Genomic DNA, 17,720 nt, shown 5'->3' on the forward strand with positions numbered 1-17,720 from the left:
CACACACACCACACAGTTTGCACAGCAGAGACCTGCTTGGGGTAAAAATAAGCAAAAAGATTGTTTAATAGAAAAATCAGATATTCAAAGGTGAAATAGTAAGGAGGGCAAACCCAGACCAGTTACGCAGAAAATAAACATAAAGATGCTATCTCAGGCTTTGCACTTCCAAGGTAGCTAAATTCCCTTTTCCATCACAAGTGACCTATTGCCTCTGAACAGTTTCACAGCATGCCCTCTGTCCTAGAGGAGATCCAGTGTTTCATGGACAGTACCCCACTTAGATGCTGGCTCTCAATTTATTAAAATCCTTACCCTCAAGCCCTCTTTCCTTTTAACAGGGTTTGCATTTTTTCCTCTTTTTCTCTGACGAGGATAATTCATGGTTACATGGAGTGGGGCAAACTCTCTCCTTTTTTGGTTTTCCAAGTCTGGGGTTTTCTTTTCAGCTTCAGTGTTTTTTCATTAACTTGAATGGTCCATCATTATCTTTCCCTGGGTTGTGCAAGGTTGGGGCTTGGAGTTGGTTTCCTGTAAACAGCTTACCCGGCAGGTGCCTCTCTCTGCTTGATTGCTTCCCCCCACTGGTGTGAGGTAGGGTTGTCAACAGTCCCTTATTTTTTCATCTCTGCACAACATGATTGGGAGTTGCTGAGTGTTGCAAAAAACAAGAAGAAATACCCCTGGTAAATGTAGGTGAGTACTGCTTATTATTATTATTAATGCTAATAATGACATCTGCAGGAGGGGTGGGGCAAGGGTGTAAGTCCCTTATTTTTAAAATACAATGTTGGCAACTCTACTGTGAGGTGATGCTGTAGTTGCACCATAGTTACAATTACAATATTCTACTCATATATGCATGCATACATTCATAGCCATAACTTGTATACCTATTTCCTTATGTTATGTTGCTTATCTGAAACTTAATCTTGTTTTCAGAACTTCAGAGTCCATAAGTTCCACTTAATTTTCTAACGTTTGATCTCAGGAACAATTCTGGTTTTGAAGTACTTAGGAGGCATTATCATGTCTTAATTACAGAGGCAAAAAAACCACAGAGTTTTGCTCTCATCTGCAACCTCGATGCTATCCTTCCTTTTGCCCTCTCTTTTCACCATCAGGCATACACTGTCAGCTGGGTTTTCATCTCCGTTACTTCTACCTCAGAAATTACACATGAGAGGAATTTTAAACTGCTTCATTTAGCCCAAAGACTGTGAAATGTTTTGTTTTTGCCTTGTAGGCAGCTTAGTTTCCATGTTTTCTGGCCAGTGTGCAACATAGAAGAGTGACAAATGATAGCTATGACACTTGCGTAGCTGCACAATCTGCAGAGCACTCTCAAACCAGCATTTAATATTGATGGGGTTTTTAACGCTGGCTGTCATTATTTTCTCAAGACTGGAACACATAGGGATATCTTACATTATCTAATGCAGAGGTTTTCAAACTATGGGGTGCTCCTCCTAGGGCATGGAGGTATGTTCGGGGAGGGGCGGGAGGCAGCGAGCGACAATGCCAGGCAGTGCAGTGCAGTGCAGTGAGGCTCAAAGAAGGAGCACCACCTCCACCCTGACTCACCTCTTTTTGTTTGGGTTGGAAGGGGCACAACCAATAATTGTAACTCAAAGCAAGGGTAGGCTCAGCTCAAAACATTTGAAAACCACTGATCTAATGGCTTGTTGTTATAGCAGATTTTAATTATAAGTGATGGGATCTTTTTTTTAAAGATACATTAGATTAATGTAAATTTGTAAATTAACTTTTAAAAGCAGTTTGATGCTTTGTAGAAGATTTTTCTCATTTCAGAGGTAAAATAAATGATACATACTTATCCCCAATTTCTAAGTTATATATAGAACTTAAGTATATGTCCCCGATGAGAGCTCCAGATAGCTTCAAGGACTTGCCTGCATGGATCCAATTGCAAGATTGGCCACTATATTTCAGGAAGCACTTACGTTATTTTTAGTTACATCAGGCTTAACAGACAAACACTAAACTGCATGCATGCCCATTGAAACTGTGATAAATCAGAAAGTTGAGCATCAGAGCCAGTGTCCAAATGACTTACACAGAGCCTTTCTATTCTGAGTTGTCAGAAAATCTTACATAAGAACCTCCATAGTGGGTCAGACCAAAGGTCCATCCAGCCCAGTATCCTGTCTGCCGACAGTGGCCAAAGCCAGATATCCCAGAGGGAGTGAACCTAACAAGTAATGATCAAGTGATCTCTCTTCTGCCATCCATCTCCACCCTCTAACAAACAGAGGCTAGGGACACCGTTCCTTACCCATCCTGGCTAGTAGCCATTAATGGACTTAACCTCCATGAATTTATCTAGTTCTCTTTTAAACCCTACTCGAGTCCTAGCCTTCACAACCTCCTCAGGCAAGGACTTCCACAGGTTGACTGTACGCTGTGTGAAGAAGAACTTCCTTTTATTTGTTTTAAACCTGCTGCCTATTAATTTCATTTGGTGGCCCCTAGTTCTTATATTATGGGAACATAACTTTTCCTTATTCACTTTCTCCACACGTCTCATGATTTTATATACCTCTATTATATTCCCCCTTAGTCTCCTCTTTTCCAAGCTGAAAAGTCCTAGCCTCTTTAATCTCTCCTCATATGAGACCTGTCCCAAACCCCTAATCATTTTAGTTGCCCTTCTCTGAACCTTTTCTAATGCCAGTATATCTTTTTTGATCCGTATGCAGTATTCAAGATGTGGGTGTACCATGGATTTATATAAGGGCAATAAGATATTCTCCATCTTATTCTCTATCCCTTTTTAATGATTCCTAACATCCTGTTTGCTTTTTGACTGATACTGCACACTGCTTGGATGTCTTCAGAGAACTATCCACAATGACTCCAAGATCTCTTTCCTGATTAGCTGTAGCTAAATTAGCCCCCATCATATTGTATGTATAGTTGGGGTTATTTTTTCCAATGTGTATTACTTTACATTATCCACATTAAATTTCATTTTGCCATTTTGTTGCCCAATCACTTAGTTTGTGAGATCTTTTTGAAGTTCTTCACAGTCTGCTTTGGTCTTAACTATCTTGAGTAGTTTAGTATCATCTGCAAACTTTGCCACCTCACTTTTTACCCTTTCTCCTAGATCATTTTATGAATAAGTTTAAAATAGGATTGGTCCTAGGACTGGACCCTTGGGAACACACCACTAGTGAACCCTCTCCATTCTGAGAATAATTGACCATTATTCCTACCATTTTGTATCTTTGCTCCCTGTCTTTTAACCAGTTCTCAATCCATGAAAGGACCTTCCCTTTTATCCCATGACAGCTTAATTTACATAAGAACCTTTGATGAGGGACCTTGTCAAAGGCTTTCTGGAAATCTAAGTACACTGTGTCCACTGGATCCCCCTTGTCCACATATTTGTTGACCCCTTCAAAGAACTCTAACAGATTAGTAAGATGTGATTTCCCTTTACAGAAACCATGTTGACTTTTGTCCAACAATCTCTCCTGCCATTACTGACAACGAAAATGTATTGGTTTGGACTTTTGAACACCCTTAGATTTGCTGGGAACAGAAACTGAAGTGGACAAAACTAAGGCTGCAAGTTCAACCCTGACCAAAAAAAACTTTATCATCCAGCTTGAATAGCCCTTGAAATGCCCATGAATATAAGAATTTTCCTATTAAATGAAATATTTCCTTCTCTCTCTTCACCCAAAACCATACACACACACGACCTGTGTTATATGCTCTGTATCAAAAGGAGATGAAAATACAATAATCACAGTACTCATCTATGCTCATCTATGGCCTGATTCAGTCTACTGAAATGAAATGGAGCCTTTCTGTTGACTTCATAGAACATAGGATCGGGCCCTTCATTTCAAAGCTATTTTTTTTTTTCAATTTGTAACGACCTTTTCCAATCTTTTAAAGCCTACTTTCAAACTGAATTATCTTATTGGGTAGCAGTGTCTATTTTGAATGCAAAAGAATTAAAACTATTTGATTTATAAACCATGAATAGCTGAAAGTAGCGTTTCCAATGAAACTTTGACATAAGTTGGCTCGATAGTTGTAGAAATCTTATCTGCTAATTGAACAGCTTTTAGAGCTGTAACAGCAAGATGGGATTGCAGTGAGGGTTGTAGTACCGTGGATGATGTCCTTATATAGTCTGTAAATCTTCTACATGCAGTGGGAGTTTCTACCAATAATTTATTTAAGGAACCTCCATTCTTCTTCTTGTCTCTGCTTTGGAGAAATTATATGAATTATAAGAATTTGGAGTTTGAAATCCAGTTGGAAAATAATGTATATAGATATTAGGGGAAACTAAGTATCAATTCCAAGATGGGTTGTCAAACTGTTAGTGTGAAATCCTGACCCTATTAAAGTCAATGGGTTTTGAGCTTAGTAGAACCAGGATTTCACCCCTGGATAATACATAAAAATAATGTGCCCAGGTAGCACATACATTATAAACCCACGTGTACAGACATGGATATAAGACGCACACACACATTCTCTGAGTCACCAAAATACAGAAGTTATATAATTATTAGAACTTTTTAAAAAAAAAGAGTAAGAGAAAAATGAACTGGGGGCAGCAACTTCATTGGTAATAGCTAGGGGTGTTTCTCTTCTACTCTTTGAGTTTCCTTCCTGCAAGTTTGTAGCTGAGGGCAGGTTGGTCTCAATGCTTCAGTATGGGCAGGTGCAACATTTCCTGTAGTTGCAGCAATTCTTTTCTGTTCTTCTCTCTCCCATCTCTCTGGGGGCAGACCAATCTCAAGAACTTGGCAGTGATGGCTGCAGGTTAATTCCAGCTGCCAGCTATCTCCCAGCACTTTTCGCAGCCTGCTTGGCACAATCTGGCCAGGGCTTGTGAGTATGCCTCTCTCATCTGGAGCAGCTTTCCTGTATCTCTCTGTCTTATTCAATCACTGTTTAATTTCAGAGCTTATCAGACCACTCCACATATCTTGTCTTCCGCAGCTATACCTCTTATTCCCTCTGCAGCTCCTATTGTACATGTAATTCTGGGAACTCTTTTAGGATAACGTTTGTATGAAATGAAACTTTGCCAAGCAAAACAGAGTTTTATTGGATTGTTCCCCATTAGGCCAGCACACAGAGGTGTGGCTCTTGCCCTGAAGTCGCAAAGTGCTTAGGGTCGTTAAGTTGGGGGAAAGGGGTAGTTGTTGAGGACCTGAAGCCTAAGAGAAGCTTCAAGAGCTTTACCCCTTGTCCCTCATCAGCCTCTGAGCGGGAGGCAGAGCTATTTCTCCCCCTTCCTTTCATTGGCCTGTGAGTGCAGAAATTGAGAAGAAGGTGGTAAGAGCTGCTATGTCTTTGGCCCCACCAAGTACTCCTGGAGAGATTGAGAACCAGGCAGCGGCTCCTTCTCAGCAGCCTGCCTGACCCAAACTCTGTATGCCTCCCCAGTCTAGCTCCCATACCCTTCTGAGAATGGTTGTATACAGAGGCAGCTCACCTAGGAAAGGAGCTGCCTGCAGGCCATGGAAAATACATAGGGCAGAGATGCCCCAGCCGTTGCAAGCCAATCTGACTGGACTCCTCTCTGTTTATGAATTATGTAAGGGTCAGTGATCCCAGCCTCTTCTAGGCACTCTGCCTGGACTCCTCACCATTTATGGATCAGGTTAGGGTGGGTGGGGTCCGAGCCCCCAGGGCAGTCTGTGTGAGAGAGCCTAGGAGGTTTGTGAAGGGGAGATGGTATGTGTGAGGAGACCTTGATATGCATGTGGGACTTGACGAATGAAAATGTGTGGGAAGGACTGTGAGTGATCTTGGAAGGAAGAGGGTGTTTGAGAAGGAGAAAGGAGGATTTGGGCATCCTGGGGAAAGAAAGAGATAGGTGTCTGTCTTTGTGAGGGAGGATGGCAGAGGAAGGGGGACTGCCAATAGGGAAAAGGAGGTGTAATGATTGGGTAAAGCTGGTTAGAAAATAATGAATTTCAAATTTTTTAGAAATGAAAATCAGGGACAGATTTTTCCAGAAAGTTTTTCTCATTTTCAACCATCTCCTGAATGGGTGAGGGGAAAGGACACCTCTAACCAGGAGTAGGGGGCACATGCACATCATTATGTCCTACCAGCCCACATGAAGATGTGGCTGTTGAATGCCTGTTCAAGTTCTGCCTTCACCTGGGAAAAATAGAAGTTCAGTTGCCCACTTTGCCTGTAAAACATACTGCATAACTGAAGGTGCTTTTCAGCTGAGGTGGCACTGAAGAACATTGCACTGATGATCCAGCAGTTAGAGTTGCTGGATAATGCAGATATTATTCATTGTTTTTGTCCGGTCACACACAGAGTAAGCTGTGCACTGTACAAGCGCAAAGATGAAATCAGTTTTTTTCATTGATTCTGACACAAAATCAGAAGAATTTTAATAAATAGGCCAGAGACAGATGAAGTTATCAACAAAAGATTCCTCTCAGGTCAATGTATTCATTTAATCTCTTTGACTGCAAAGATAAGTGATTTAGATAAGTGATATGGATTTCAGAGGATACATGTATAAACAGTATAAGCATCCTTAATGCATTCAGAGCGTATTAAGGAATACTAACACAAAACACGACGATTTCCTAAGAATTGTGTGGTGCATCCTAGTTTCATGGGAGGAAAACGAAAATATCACCTTTCCCTGCAGTAGCAATGGCCTGATCCCAATGTAGAATGTTGCTATTCTCTGCAATGTAACTAGAATCAGGCTGTTGGTAACAGGATGAAAACATTATATGCCTTCCCTCTTAAAGATTCAAATAGAGTGTATAGGCACAATCCACCCTCTAGTGGGCAAAAAAGGCATCTTTTCCATATTGTATGTGGTATTTGACAACATAAACTCAGACTTTAAAGCCAGAAGGGTCCATCATGATCAACTTGTCTATTCTCCTGAACCTCACTCACCTGATCATGTAATATGCCCATAACATCTGGCTGAGTTACGTAAGTCTTGATTTAAGTACTTCAAGTTGCAGACAATCCATCATTTACTGTAGTTCAAACCACCAAGTGACCTGTCATATTTAAATAAAAAGGAGGTGAATACTGATTTTCAGAAGTCAATTGTTTAATCATGCAATTCAGAATATTTCCTCCAAGAAAAAAGTAATTACAAACACTTGAAAATATTTATTCTTAAAATGTCTAAGTATATGTATGCTTAGTCTAAGTATGTCCTGCGTACCATTTTTAAAATCTGTTAGATACTTGCCATTTCTGTGATATAGGTATTGGCTAAAGATGTTACTATCTAAAAAATACAATGCATCACAAGTTAGCTGACATGGCTGAGACTAATATAAACAGTGAAAATAGTTAATTCTTCAGTCTTAAAGAGCTGAAATGTATGGAGAACAGGAGTCTCAAAAATTCGTAAGAAGGTAACAGACTGACTGCCTAAATGATTTACTTGAGAGATTACTGCATGCACACAGAAGCACTTGAAGGCACTGCACTCAGTCTCAGGCAACCACAAGATGTAACGGTGGAAAAGGAAGCTTGCTCTGTAGTATCTCAATATATTTTATTTTTTTTAAATTATCCTTGACTTGGCAAGATCTTGGACCAGCAGAGTTACTCTAAATTGAGACCAATTAATTGAGATCAGAATCTTGCGCCTTTTGCATTTCCTTCTTTAGGGGGAAAAAACACACTCCTGCAATGCAGTACTGTTTTCACAACAAGCTAAAGACTCTCTGATGAAATGTAAAATACAGTGGAGAACCCACACATTATGAACTGTTACATGCACACTGATATTTGAGACCCTTTTCCCAGTTATTTCTTTATTCATTGTTTTTATAAATATATGTAACAAACAAGTGATTCAAGACTTTTTAAAGTATACAATCGCTGCTTTAATACTCAGCAGCGGTGCTGAAACCCTTTTAATAGTGGAAGTGCTGAAAGCCTCCTTACCCTGTCCGCCCTCCCCCTGCAGCTGGCGCTGGGACCAATGCTGTGTCTCCAGGAGGGCGGGACCCGGACAGGGGTAAGGAGGCAAAGGCTGGAGGCAGGCATGGGGCTAGTAGCAGAGCCCTGACTGGGGGGCCATCGTCTGGGGCCCCAGGAGTGGGGGACTGAGTGCGGGTTCTCGGGCATGGGGCCAGTGTGCAGGACCCGAGCTCCAGACAGAGGGCCGGGGAGCAGAGGCATAGGTGCAGGGGCCCCAGGATTGGGGCCCCAGGCAAGGGGCTAGAGGCCGGGGAGCATGACCAGCAGCCAGGACCCAAGCCCTGGACTGGAGAGTGGAGGCCTGGCTGCAGGGACAGTGGCCCCGCATACAACCTGGGAGTGCTGCAGCACCCCCTGCACCTCTAGTTACTGTGCCTAGGACACCCAGTACTGTATTATAATTTACAAAACAGTTTTCATAGTGTTGTATCCCAGTTACACATCAGAGCTCAGTGGAAAAGATGCTGTGATACCTCAGAGAGACAATACATTCGAAATTAGAGTGGTTGTGGAGAAAAGATGTGTTTATAATATGTAGTATTAAGTACTGTGGTATATGGCTTTTCCATGCAACTCTACATGCCTTTTGTGAAACAATGATTTTAGTTTCAAAACATGTGTAATTACATGTTTTATGTAAAAATTAGTCTTCGTCAGAATGAAATTTCAATTTGATCTGAGTGAATGAGCCAATTTCCAGTCAAAACTGGTGAAATTTCACCAGGCTATTTTTGTTTCCAAATCTGAACAAATATTTCAAAATTAAAATGAAATGCCAAAATTCTAACTGCCCAGGTTTTTTAATTTGTTCTGAAAACACTCTTCATGGCCAGCGAAACAGCAGAACAGTAGGAAAGATAGACAAAGCTCGAAACAAGTTTCTAAAATAATTTTGTTTATATTGTTACAGAACAGGAACTTTTTGGACTCGTATTGTGTACAGTGTTGAGAACATTCAGTGCTTAATAAATACTAATAAAACCATATGGAAGTGGATGTCCATAAGAAGAATATAGTATACTGCAATATTTGAGAACATGGGCTAAAAAGAGTAGCATTATCATAGTCTCAAAGCCCATTCTGCACTCTTTATTGAGGGAAAAATCCGAGTCAAAGAATGGAGAGTTGGGTGCTCAGGGCTGATCATTAAATTTTGATGGTGTTGAGAATATCACAACCTTTATGGCCCATGTGTGATCCACTTTACCCGCTTGCACAAGAGAGCAGGAGGGCAGAAGGTTCCCTCATTCCCTGCACAAGCTATCTTCATCACCAGTCTGGGAGGGTGAAAAGCAACCTCTGCAAGACCTCTATTCTCCCTCCCATGCAGGTGAGCTGGCAGGGGCAGGGACTGGGTGGAGTTAAGGCTCTACCAAGCTAATGCACTGGCCAGTACAGATGAGGAAGTAATCAGCACTAAGTATCATGATGGAGCAGATTGTTTCCTTCCTGGAGCAAGGTTTCAAGATGGTCTTTGGTCTGCTTTCCTGGGGAAGCACAGCTATGCATTGCTTCTTACTCAGGGCTTGTTGCAGAACGACAGTTGAGTCCTTAGTATTCAGTGTATCAGTCATTTCATAGAACATAGCAAATGGTTTAATGCATGTGGGAAGAAAATACCAAAGTCTGTTCATTCTACAACTTGACTTAATTTCCAAAAGGAATTAGAAATGTTATGAAAGAGAGACACAGTTACAGAAAATGAATTCTTTATCTCTTTCAAAGAAATCAAAAAATCTTCATATAATCTCTTGTACAAAATAAAACCCACCATCATTTGCCCTCCATATTTTCCCCCAAAGGTAAGAAAGCAAGATAATTACATAGTACTAAAAAGAAAACAACTTGAGTTCAGTAAATTAGCTGTTGCTTTTTTCATTGTAGAGAATATAATTTCAATTCAGTAAAAAGTCAAACACAGCTGGGGTATTTAAATTTTTCTGACCTAAAGCTTGATTCATAGGGAGAGAACAAATGTAAATTTTCATCTTATCACTGCCTTTAAATAATTCTTTTTGCTTATTAAACATCAATAATAATAGGAGAATGACTATATCAGTTCTATCTTGCATACGTCTTAATTGGCTATAAAATTAGATATGACTACTGAATTGGGAGAAAAGTAGAAATACGTTTAATAAATAAAATATACTGAAGATGAGGGCCCTGCATTTTAAATACAGATTGTAATACGTAGCTGGAAGAGAGGAAAGGGGGAACTCTTCTTTAATGACTAAATACCATGGGTCAAAAAAGAAGAAATTTAAACAATTAAAAAAATAATTTAAAGAGTTTCTTTGCATTGAATAGACTTATGTGTAAAGTACTGCACACTCTTGTAGCTCTATGTAAGTAATATAGGATACAGAAGTGCACTGGTTCTCAAACAGGGGTACGTGGACCCTTGGGAGTAGGCAGAGGTCTTCCAGGGGATACTTCAACTCATCTAAATATTTGCCTAGTTTTACAACAGGCTGCATGAAAAGCACTAACTGAGTCAGTACAAACTAAAATTTCATACAGACAGCGACTTGTTTATATTGCTCTATATATTATACACTGAAATGTAAGTACAGTATTTGTATTCTAACTGATTTATTTCATAATTATATGGTAATAAAAAAAGAAGCAATTTTCTAGTAATAGTGTGCTGTGACACTTTTGTATGTCTGATTTTGTAAGCAAGTAGTTTTTAAGTGAGGTGAAACTTGGTGTACACAAGACAAACCAGACCCCTGCAAGGAGTACAGTAGTCTGGAAAGGTTGAGAGCCACTGCAGTAGTAAATTGGCCAGAAGAATCAAGAAACAGGAGTTACAATGTATACCCTTCTGTTCTTTGTATACAAATCGTATTATGAATTATGTACATAGATCCAGAAGCAAATATAGTGGTCAGGGAGGAAGCTGTGATACTGCTTTTGTAATCAGTCTTATAAAACAAAACTCTTGTAACTCTGTATTATGGCTAGTCAATCCCCACACTACCCCAAACTACACTAATGGTCTTATTTATCTTGTTACCTGATATGAAAAAATGCTGCTTTGACCTAATGCAGTATGTTGAAATAGACATTTCAACTACTACAGTAACTTCTCACTTAAAGTCATCCCAGTTAACTTTGTTTCGTTGCTGATCAGTTAGGGAACATGCTAGTTTAAAGCTGTGCAATGCTCCCTTCTAACTTTGTTTGGCAGCCGCCTGCTTTGTCCACTGCTTGCAGGAAGAGCAGTCCGTTGCAGCTAGATGGTGGAGACTTGGAAACAGGGTGGACCAGCAGCCCCCCTATCAGATCCCCCTGTCAGCCCCCCATTCCCCTAAGTTCCATGTGCAGCAGCTGCCCAGCAGACTAGCAATTGCAGCTGTCCCTCCCCCCACTGCCATGTGCTGCTCCTGCCCTATGTCTTGAAGCTGCTCCCCAAGATTTCTGCTTGCTGGGGGGGGTAATGTCAGGGTATCCCCCTCCCCCTGCCCCTGCACCTCACTTACCCCATCTTCCATAGTGCAGGGGGGACACATGACAGGGCTCAGGATAGAGGGAGCTTCCAGGCAGCAGCTGCACTCTCAGCAAGCTGATCTAATTAACAAGGCAGTGTACTTAAAGGGGAAATGTGCATCTCTCTCTCGCGCAACACACGGTGTGTGTCGCTGTCCGTGATGCTGTCTCGTCTCCCTCCATTCGTGCTCCCTTGTAGAATGTGTCAGTTAATCTTTGAGGGCTCAGCCAATTGCTAGTTCATCATTTAGCCATAAGGCATTCCCTGGGAAATAGCCCATCCTCTGACTCCTCCACCTCAACCAAACTTCACAATCATCATCACTGTGTACCAGTATTAAATTGCTTGTTTAAAACTTATACTCTGTGTGTGTGTGTCTGTATGTCTCTCTCTCTCTCTGTGTATATATATAATATTTATATAATATAGTATTTTGTACGGTGAACAAAAATTCCCTGGAACCTAACCCCCTCATTTACATTAATTCTTATGGGGAAATTGGATGCACTTAAAACCATTTCGCTTAAAGTCACTTTTTTCAGGAACATAACTACAACGTTAAGTGAGGAGTTACGGTATTAAGACAGATGATGACATGATCCACTAGACCATGCAAAATGCTGGATGGTCAAGTGGATTACATAACTCATGATTTCTCATCCTGTTGTGCCACTAGCAAGTTGCATAGCCTTTCTATGCTTCCATTTGCTCCGTGTGCAGAATCAGACTATAATACTTGCCTACCTCCCATGAGTACTGTGAAAATTGAATTGTTAGATGTTTGTGCTGCACTTTGAATTTGCAGAGTGTTAAGAATAAGAAGACACAGCATAAATGCTAACTGTAGTATTACATGATCCCCATCACTCCAAGCCAGTGAAATAGCTGCAGGGCAAAGCTAATCATGCAAATTGGTGACTATGTATTTATTGGATTATTTCACTGCTACAATAAAACACATTTTCTTCAGAGTCTCAGTAATGGTCTTGGTCATCTGTCTTTGTAGTTTAGGAAATGTTGTTGATATAATAAATGTACAGTGTTCCATCTATCAGACTCACTACCCTTTTTTATACATTTTATTTGTGTAATAGCCTGTGGCCTTAAAGACACAATACCTTTTCAATTAATGACCATCTACCCACAATCCAAGATAGCTAAATTGTTACCTTTTATCAGGAAGCATTTCATAGCTTATTCAGTTTTCTCCCACATGTGCTTTAGGTTACCATGGCCTTTATTGTGAAGAGGAATATAATGAATGCCTTTCTGCACCCTGCCAGAATGCTGCCACCTGCAGAGACCTTGTCAATAGCTATGAATGTGTATGCCTTGCTGAATATGAAGGTAAAATATGTTTTTGCCTCTTGTTGTATAAGTATCGCTTACTCCACATGCTTTTTAATGCTTTCTTTCAGGATAACAAAAGTTAAGATGTGGTATGCCACTGAATAAGGTAGGAAAATTAATTTAAAGTAGGTCCTGATCCCGCAACCCTTACTCACCTGCGTAATTCTTACTTACATAAGTAGATCCACTGAAGTCAATGGTATTACTCATATGAACAAAATTAACTTGGGTAAGGATTTCCCTTGTTCAGGTCATTACTTTGTAGGCATACTAGATTATTCTGTTCCCGTTAAAGATGTGAGTTATAGTGAGTTGGCTGTTGGATATAGTTTGTAATTGATTATTGCTGGGAACCATTGCCTAGAGGACTTTCTAGATTTCTGTTGAATTTTCTCTAGTGTAATGAGATAAAAACACAGAAACAAATATTTAAAACTGTCTGCAGTGAAAAAATAAAAATGTAACCAGTTATCTGGAAGTTTATTTGCAAATCATAAAATTCGCAAGTAATGATAATTCAGTGAACACTCCTCCATATTGACTGAAATCAATGTCATACCTGATTCAACAGATTCTGCTTTCATATAACATTTCCTACGAATTTTGTAAAATAAATATAGAAAAAATTGTTTACTTTTTGTTCATCCAGAATATTTTAAGAATAGACTTATTTTGTTTTCATTAAAAAAGAGTAAACCATATATGTTTTGTTTTTACACCCACACAAACATGCACACAGAGAGAGAGCAAGAACAGTGTTTTAAGGAACATTAAACATCTCCTCAAACAAGCAAAAAATCCTTATCTCTTTTCACTGAAGCTCAGTCAGCTGCTGCTTGAGGCTAAGTATATGTTTCATATTGGTGTGTGCTCTGTTCTTTGCCACTGGATGAAGAATACATAATTCCAGTGGCCAAGTATGAGAAATTAACCATCAGTTTTTCAGTGACAATGGGAACAGTGGTCTTTTTGACTTAGACTTCGTGTTAAACTGTTAATACAACAAGTGTATCTCGCCAACAAAAAAAAAAAAAATCCAAAGTTTTAACCCCTAAAATTATAGGAAGTTAATTTTGTGCATTTGATTGAAATGCCAGCATGGGGCTCAATCCTATAAACACTTTTTATAAGACATTGTGCTTTCTACTTTGAGTCGTTCCATTGGGCCTGATTCTCCATTGCCTTGCACTTTGTGTAGTCACCTACACCACTGTAAAGTGGATATAGAACATTACTATTACCTGGTTTGGTAGCATTTCACACCTACTTTGCACTGTTGTACGTGACTCTACAAAGTGCAGAGCAGTAGAGAATCAGACTCATTTATTTTAATAGGACTACTCAAAAGAGTCAAATTATTCAAATGCATAAGTGTTTGCACAACTGGGACCGTAAGATGGACACTAAAAATATTTGCTCATTAATTTCTAGGGAAACTCTTGGGTACAAGGGAGAATTGTCAGGCAACACTGAATGCTTTGTTTGTAAATTTCTGAGACCTTTGTCTGATTTGGAGTCTATGTAAAAGTCTGATTGGAACAGAATAATGTGATAGCCTCTTTCTCTGTGCTGGTTAACATAATACACTGATGTTGAAATGTGCTCTTCTCTGGTCAGATGGCCATAAAAGAGCTCATAACTGACTTACAGAATTTTGCCAAGTATCCTGACATAAAGAATACTGTTTGAATGGGCAAGGATAAAGCACAAGCTGAAAAGGACATTGTAAAACAAGACTAAGTGTATGCATAAAACAAATGCATTACCAGTTAAATTATGTAAATCCCTCTTCTTCTCATTTAGGCCTGCAGAATATTATTATTATTTATAATTTGTATTACAGCACCCAAAGACATAAAACATGAGAGGTCCATAACTGAAGAAATTACCATCTGAATAGATCAAAAACAAAAAAAATACACAGACAAGAGATAGGGGAACAGATATAAGCATAGAAGTGATAGAGGTGAAATGTGTCATGTTTCTATAAGGGTAGTTAAGCTCTTCCCACACTTCTCGATCAAGTCAGACTCTTGTACCCATGAAAAAACTCACTGAATCTGAAGCTATTCATTGCTGGGGTTATAAAAATACTATAAAGATACCTGTACTCCTGATATATCCATCATTTTTGTAGCATGTCAGGTGAAAATAACCATTTGATATATCATTTCCATAAATATATATTAGTAATACAAATAAGAAAATAACTGACAGAAATTTCACAAAACACTTTTTCTGTATACATTGCATCTAATCAAAGTAGTTCTTTTAGATTAATTTCACTTCAGCCATATCATTATTGAAACGGGAAACCTGTAATATTTATCATGAATGGACAGAAGGCTAAAGTGTTTTCCTTAAAATTCATTTTAAGTATGTTGTAGTGAATGGGAATGGTTTGTAATTTAGTAAATTTCTTAATGTCCTTTCATAAAATAGCTGATGCCAGAGAGTTCAAATCTAACATTGACTGTAATTCCTGACAAATATCCTAAGTGAAATAAATTTGTGTCTTGTTGAGGCTATTATTTCTGAGAAATATAATGTTACCATACATATAATCATAGTTAGCAAAGTGTGGCACAATCTGTTGATATGGAGCTGATGTTAAAGGGACATCATTAACTTAAAATTTCTCTCTCAATATTTTCGCCTTCTACTCTTACAAGTGAAACATAAGATGAAAACGTACAAATAACTGAAAGAGACTAGGTATAATTGCTCTTCTAATTTTTCCAGTTTATTTTTTGCATTTCACAGGACTTTCAGTATCACTGTTTTCCTTCGTATGTTCAATCTGTTTTACCTATTTCTTTGTGCAACCAAGAAGAAAGAAAAAAAAAAAGGGAGAAATGTGCCTATAAAACCACAGTACTGTACTGGCAGGGAGATTCAGATGAAGATGTAGTATCTGAAACAAATAATTATTTATTTTGTTGTTTTGTTAACTGATTAGATTTCAAGTTGGTGGTGCATTTGTAAAGCACATAATCTTCGGGAAAATGAAAGGCAATACCAACAAAAATCTATGAGCATAGCTCACAAAATTACCCACAGAAATAAATTAATTATAGTTACTTAGAAGTACTCATTTAGATTTTGACTCTACAGTAGGATCAGTGAAGTTGTACCCTTATGGCTGCAGGGAGTATTCAGCATTTCAGCATAAACTATTGTATATATAGTGGATCACAAAGTAAAGGGGATGAATTATGCAAGCAAAAGCAACCAACAGATCAAAGGTCAGCCTTGAAATACACTACTCAGTTTTTACATAGAACAACCACCAATGCATGCCTAAACTTACCCTGAACAAGTTTATATCATTCCACCTGTAGGACTCTGTAAACACTTACGAAAATGAGTAACTTTATGAATGAAAACAGCCCCATTGAGCTCAGTGAGTCTACTTGTGTGGTAGGGTTTTCAGAGCTGATACGATACAATATATGATACCATTGTGGCAGCTGACCTTTCTCCTCAATCCCGTTGGGAATCTACCATCCTTTCCTGCCTTGTGCCCAATAAGGGTCTCACAAACTGTTGCAGAGTGAAACCACTGAGTTCACACAGATCAAGTTCTGAGGCAGGAGATCAAAGAAAGAGGGATGGGGCTTGCCAGTCAAATAAAATCATATCATGTTAACCTATATGTTTGAATAAGTTGATTTCTATTTCTAATGCCGTGACAAACCATAGTCCATCTGAGCCAACTGGAAAAGGAGAAAATAGGCTTAATAATGTGTACATATTATATATTAAGTTTCATATTAATTGGAACTGTTACTGAAGATAGTAGCTGTTATTTTCATTGAAAAATATTCAACAGCTGGCCAACCTGCTTCTTTATCACACCCTTGTATAGACATAGAAACTCCACCGCTGCCATTGTCCGAGAACAGGAACTGGCCCGCTATGCTTGAAGAGGTGACATAGCCTTGATGAGAAGGAGAGTCCTACGCTTTAAGACCAAATCACTATAAAAACATACGATCTGAGTCTGATCTTGCATTGGCTTTACAATTGTCTTACTTGTGAATTACACTGGTGTCTGAGAGAAGAACAGTCATTGCCCTCATTCCATATGGCAGATAGCCCACATTCTGATTTCTGACTAACCATAAGTACAAATAATGTTAATAACACTAATTTATCATTCCTAGGACGGCACTGTGAATTATACAAAGATCCTTGCATTAACATTAGCTGTCAAAATGGTGGCACTTGTGACAGTGAAGGTCTAAATGCTACATGTATCTGTGCACCTGGATTTACAGGCAAGTAATTTGCAAATTACACAAAAAGTATAATTGTTAATCCCAGTGTCCGAAAGAAGGCAAATGTCAAATATATAACATCTGAATCTGTGTATCTCAATATTCTTTCATATAATGAACAAGTTAAAAGGGACATTTTGGAGGACAGAAATGATATAGCAGTAGTATCTTGCATTGTACTTCTAGCAAATATAGTAAGTACAGCTGAAACTAAGTTTTTAGTGCAGTACTGCTTTGGAATTATTGTACCAATACAAAAACAATGAGGAGTCTGGTGGTACCTTAAAGACTAACAAATTTATTTGGGGATAAGCTTTCATTGGTAAAGAACCCACTTCTTCAGATGCATGGAGTGAAAATTACAGATGCAGGCATTGTTATACTGACACATGAAGAGAAGGGAGTTACCTTACAAGTGGAGAGCCAGTGCTGATAGGGCCAATTCAATCAGGATGGATGTAGTCCACTCCCAATAACTGATGAGGAGGTGTCAATGCCAGGAGAAGGAAAGTTGCTCACTACAAAAAAAAATCTGTTAGTCTTTAAGGTGCCACCGGACTCCTCGTTGTTTTTGTGGGTACAGACTAACACGGCTACCCCCTGATACT

At 39.1% G+C, this 17,720-nt stretch overlaps 1 protein-coding gene across 1 annotated transcript in view; it reads left to right on the plus strand.

Moving 5' to 3' along the window:
• DNER (delta/notch like EGF repeat containing) overlaps nt 1-17,720 on the plus strand; it is a 298,336-nt gene that overhangs the window by 248,809 nt on the left and 31,807 nt on the right. Inside the window, 2 exon segments of the mRNA XM_075068501.1 lie at nt 12,707-12,829; nt 16,999-17,112. Coding sequence (XP_074924602.1) covers nt 12,707-12,829; nt 16,999-17,112 — 237 coding nt within the window.

Source organism: Chelonoidis abingdonii, chromosome 8 (genome assembly GCF_003597395.2).
Source record: "Chelonoidis abingdonii isolate Lonesome George chromosome 8, CheloAbing_2.0, whole genome shotgun sequence".
In the NCBI taxonomy this organism is placed as follows: Eukaryota; Metazoa; Chordata; order Testudines; family Testudinidae; genus Chelonoidis; species Chelonoidis abingdonii.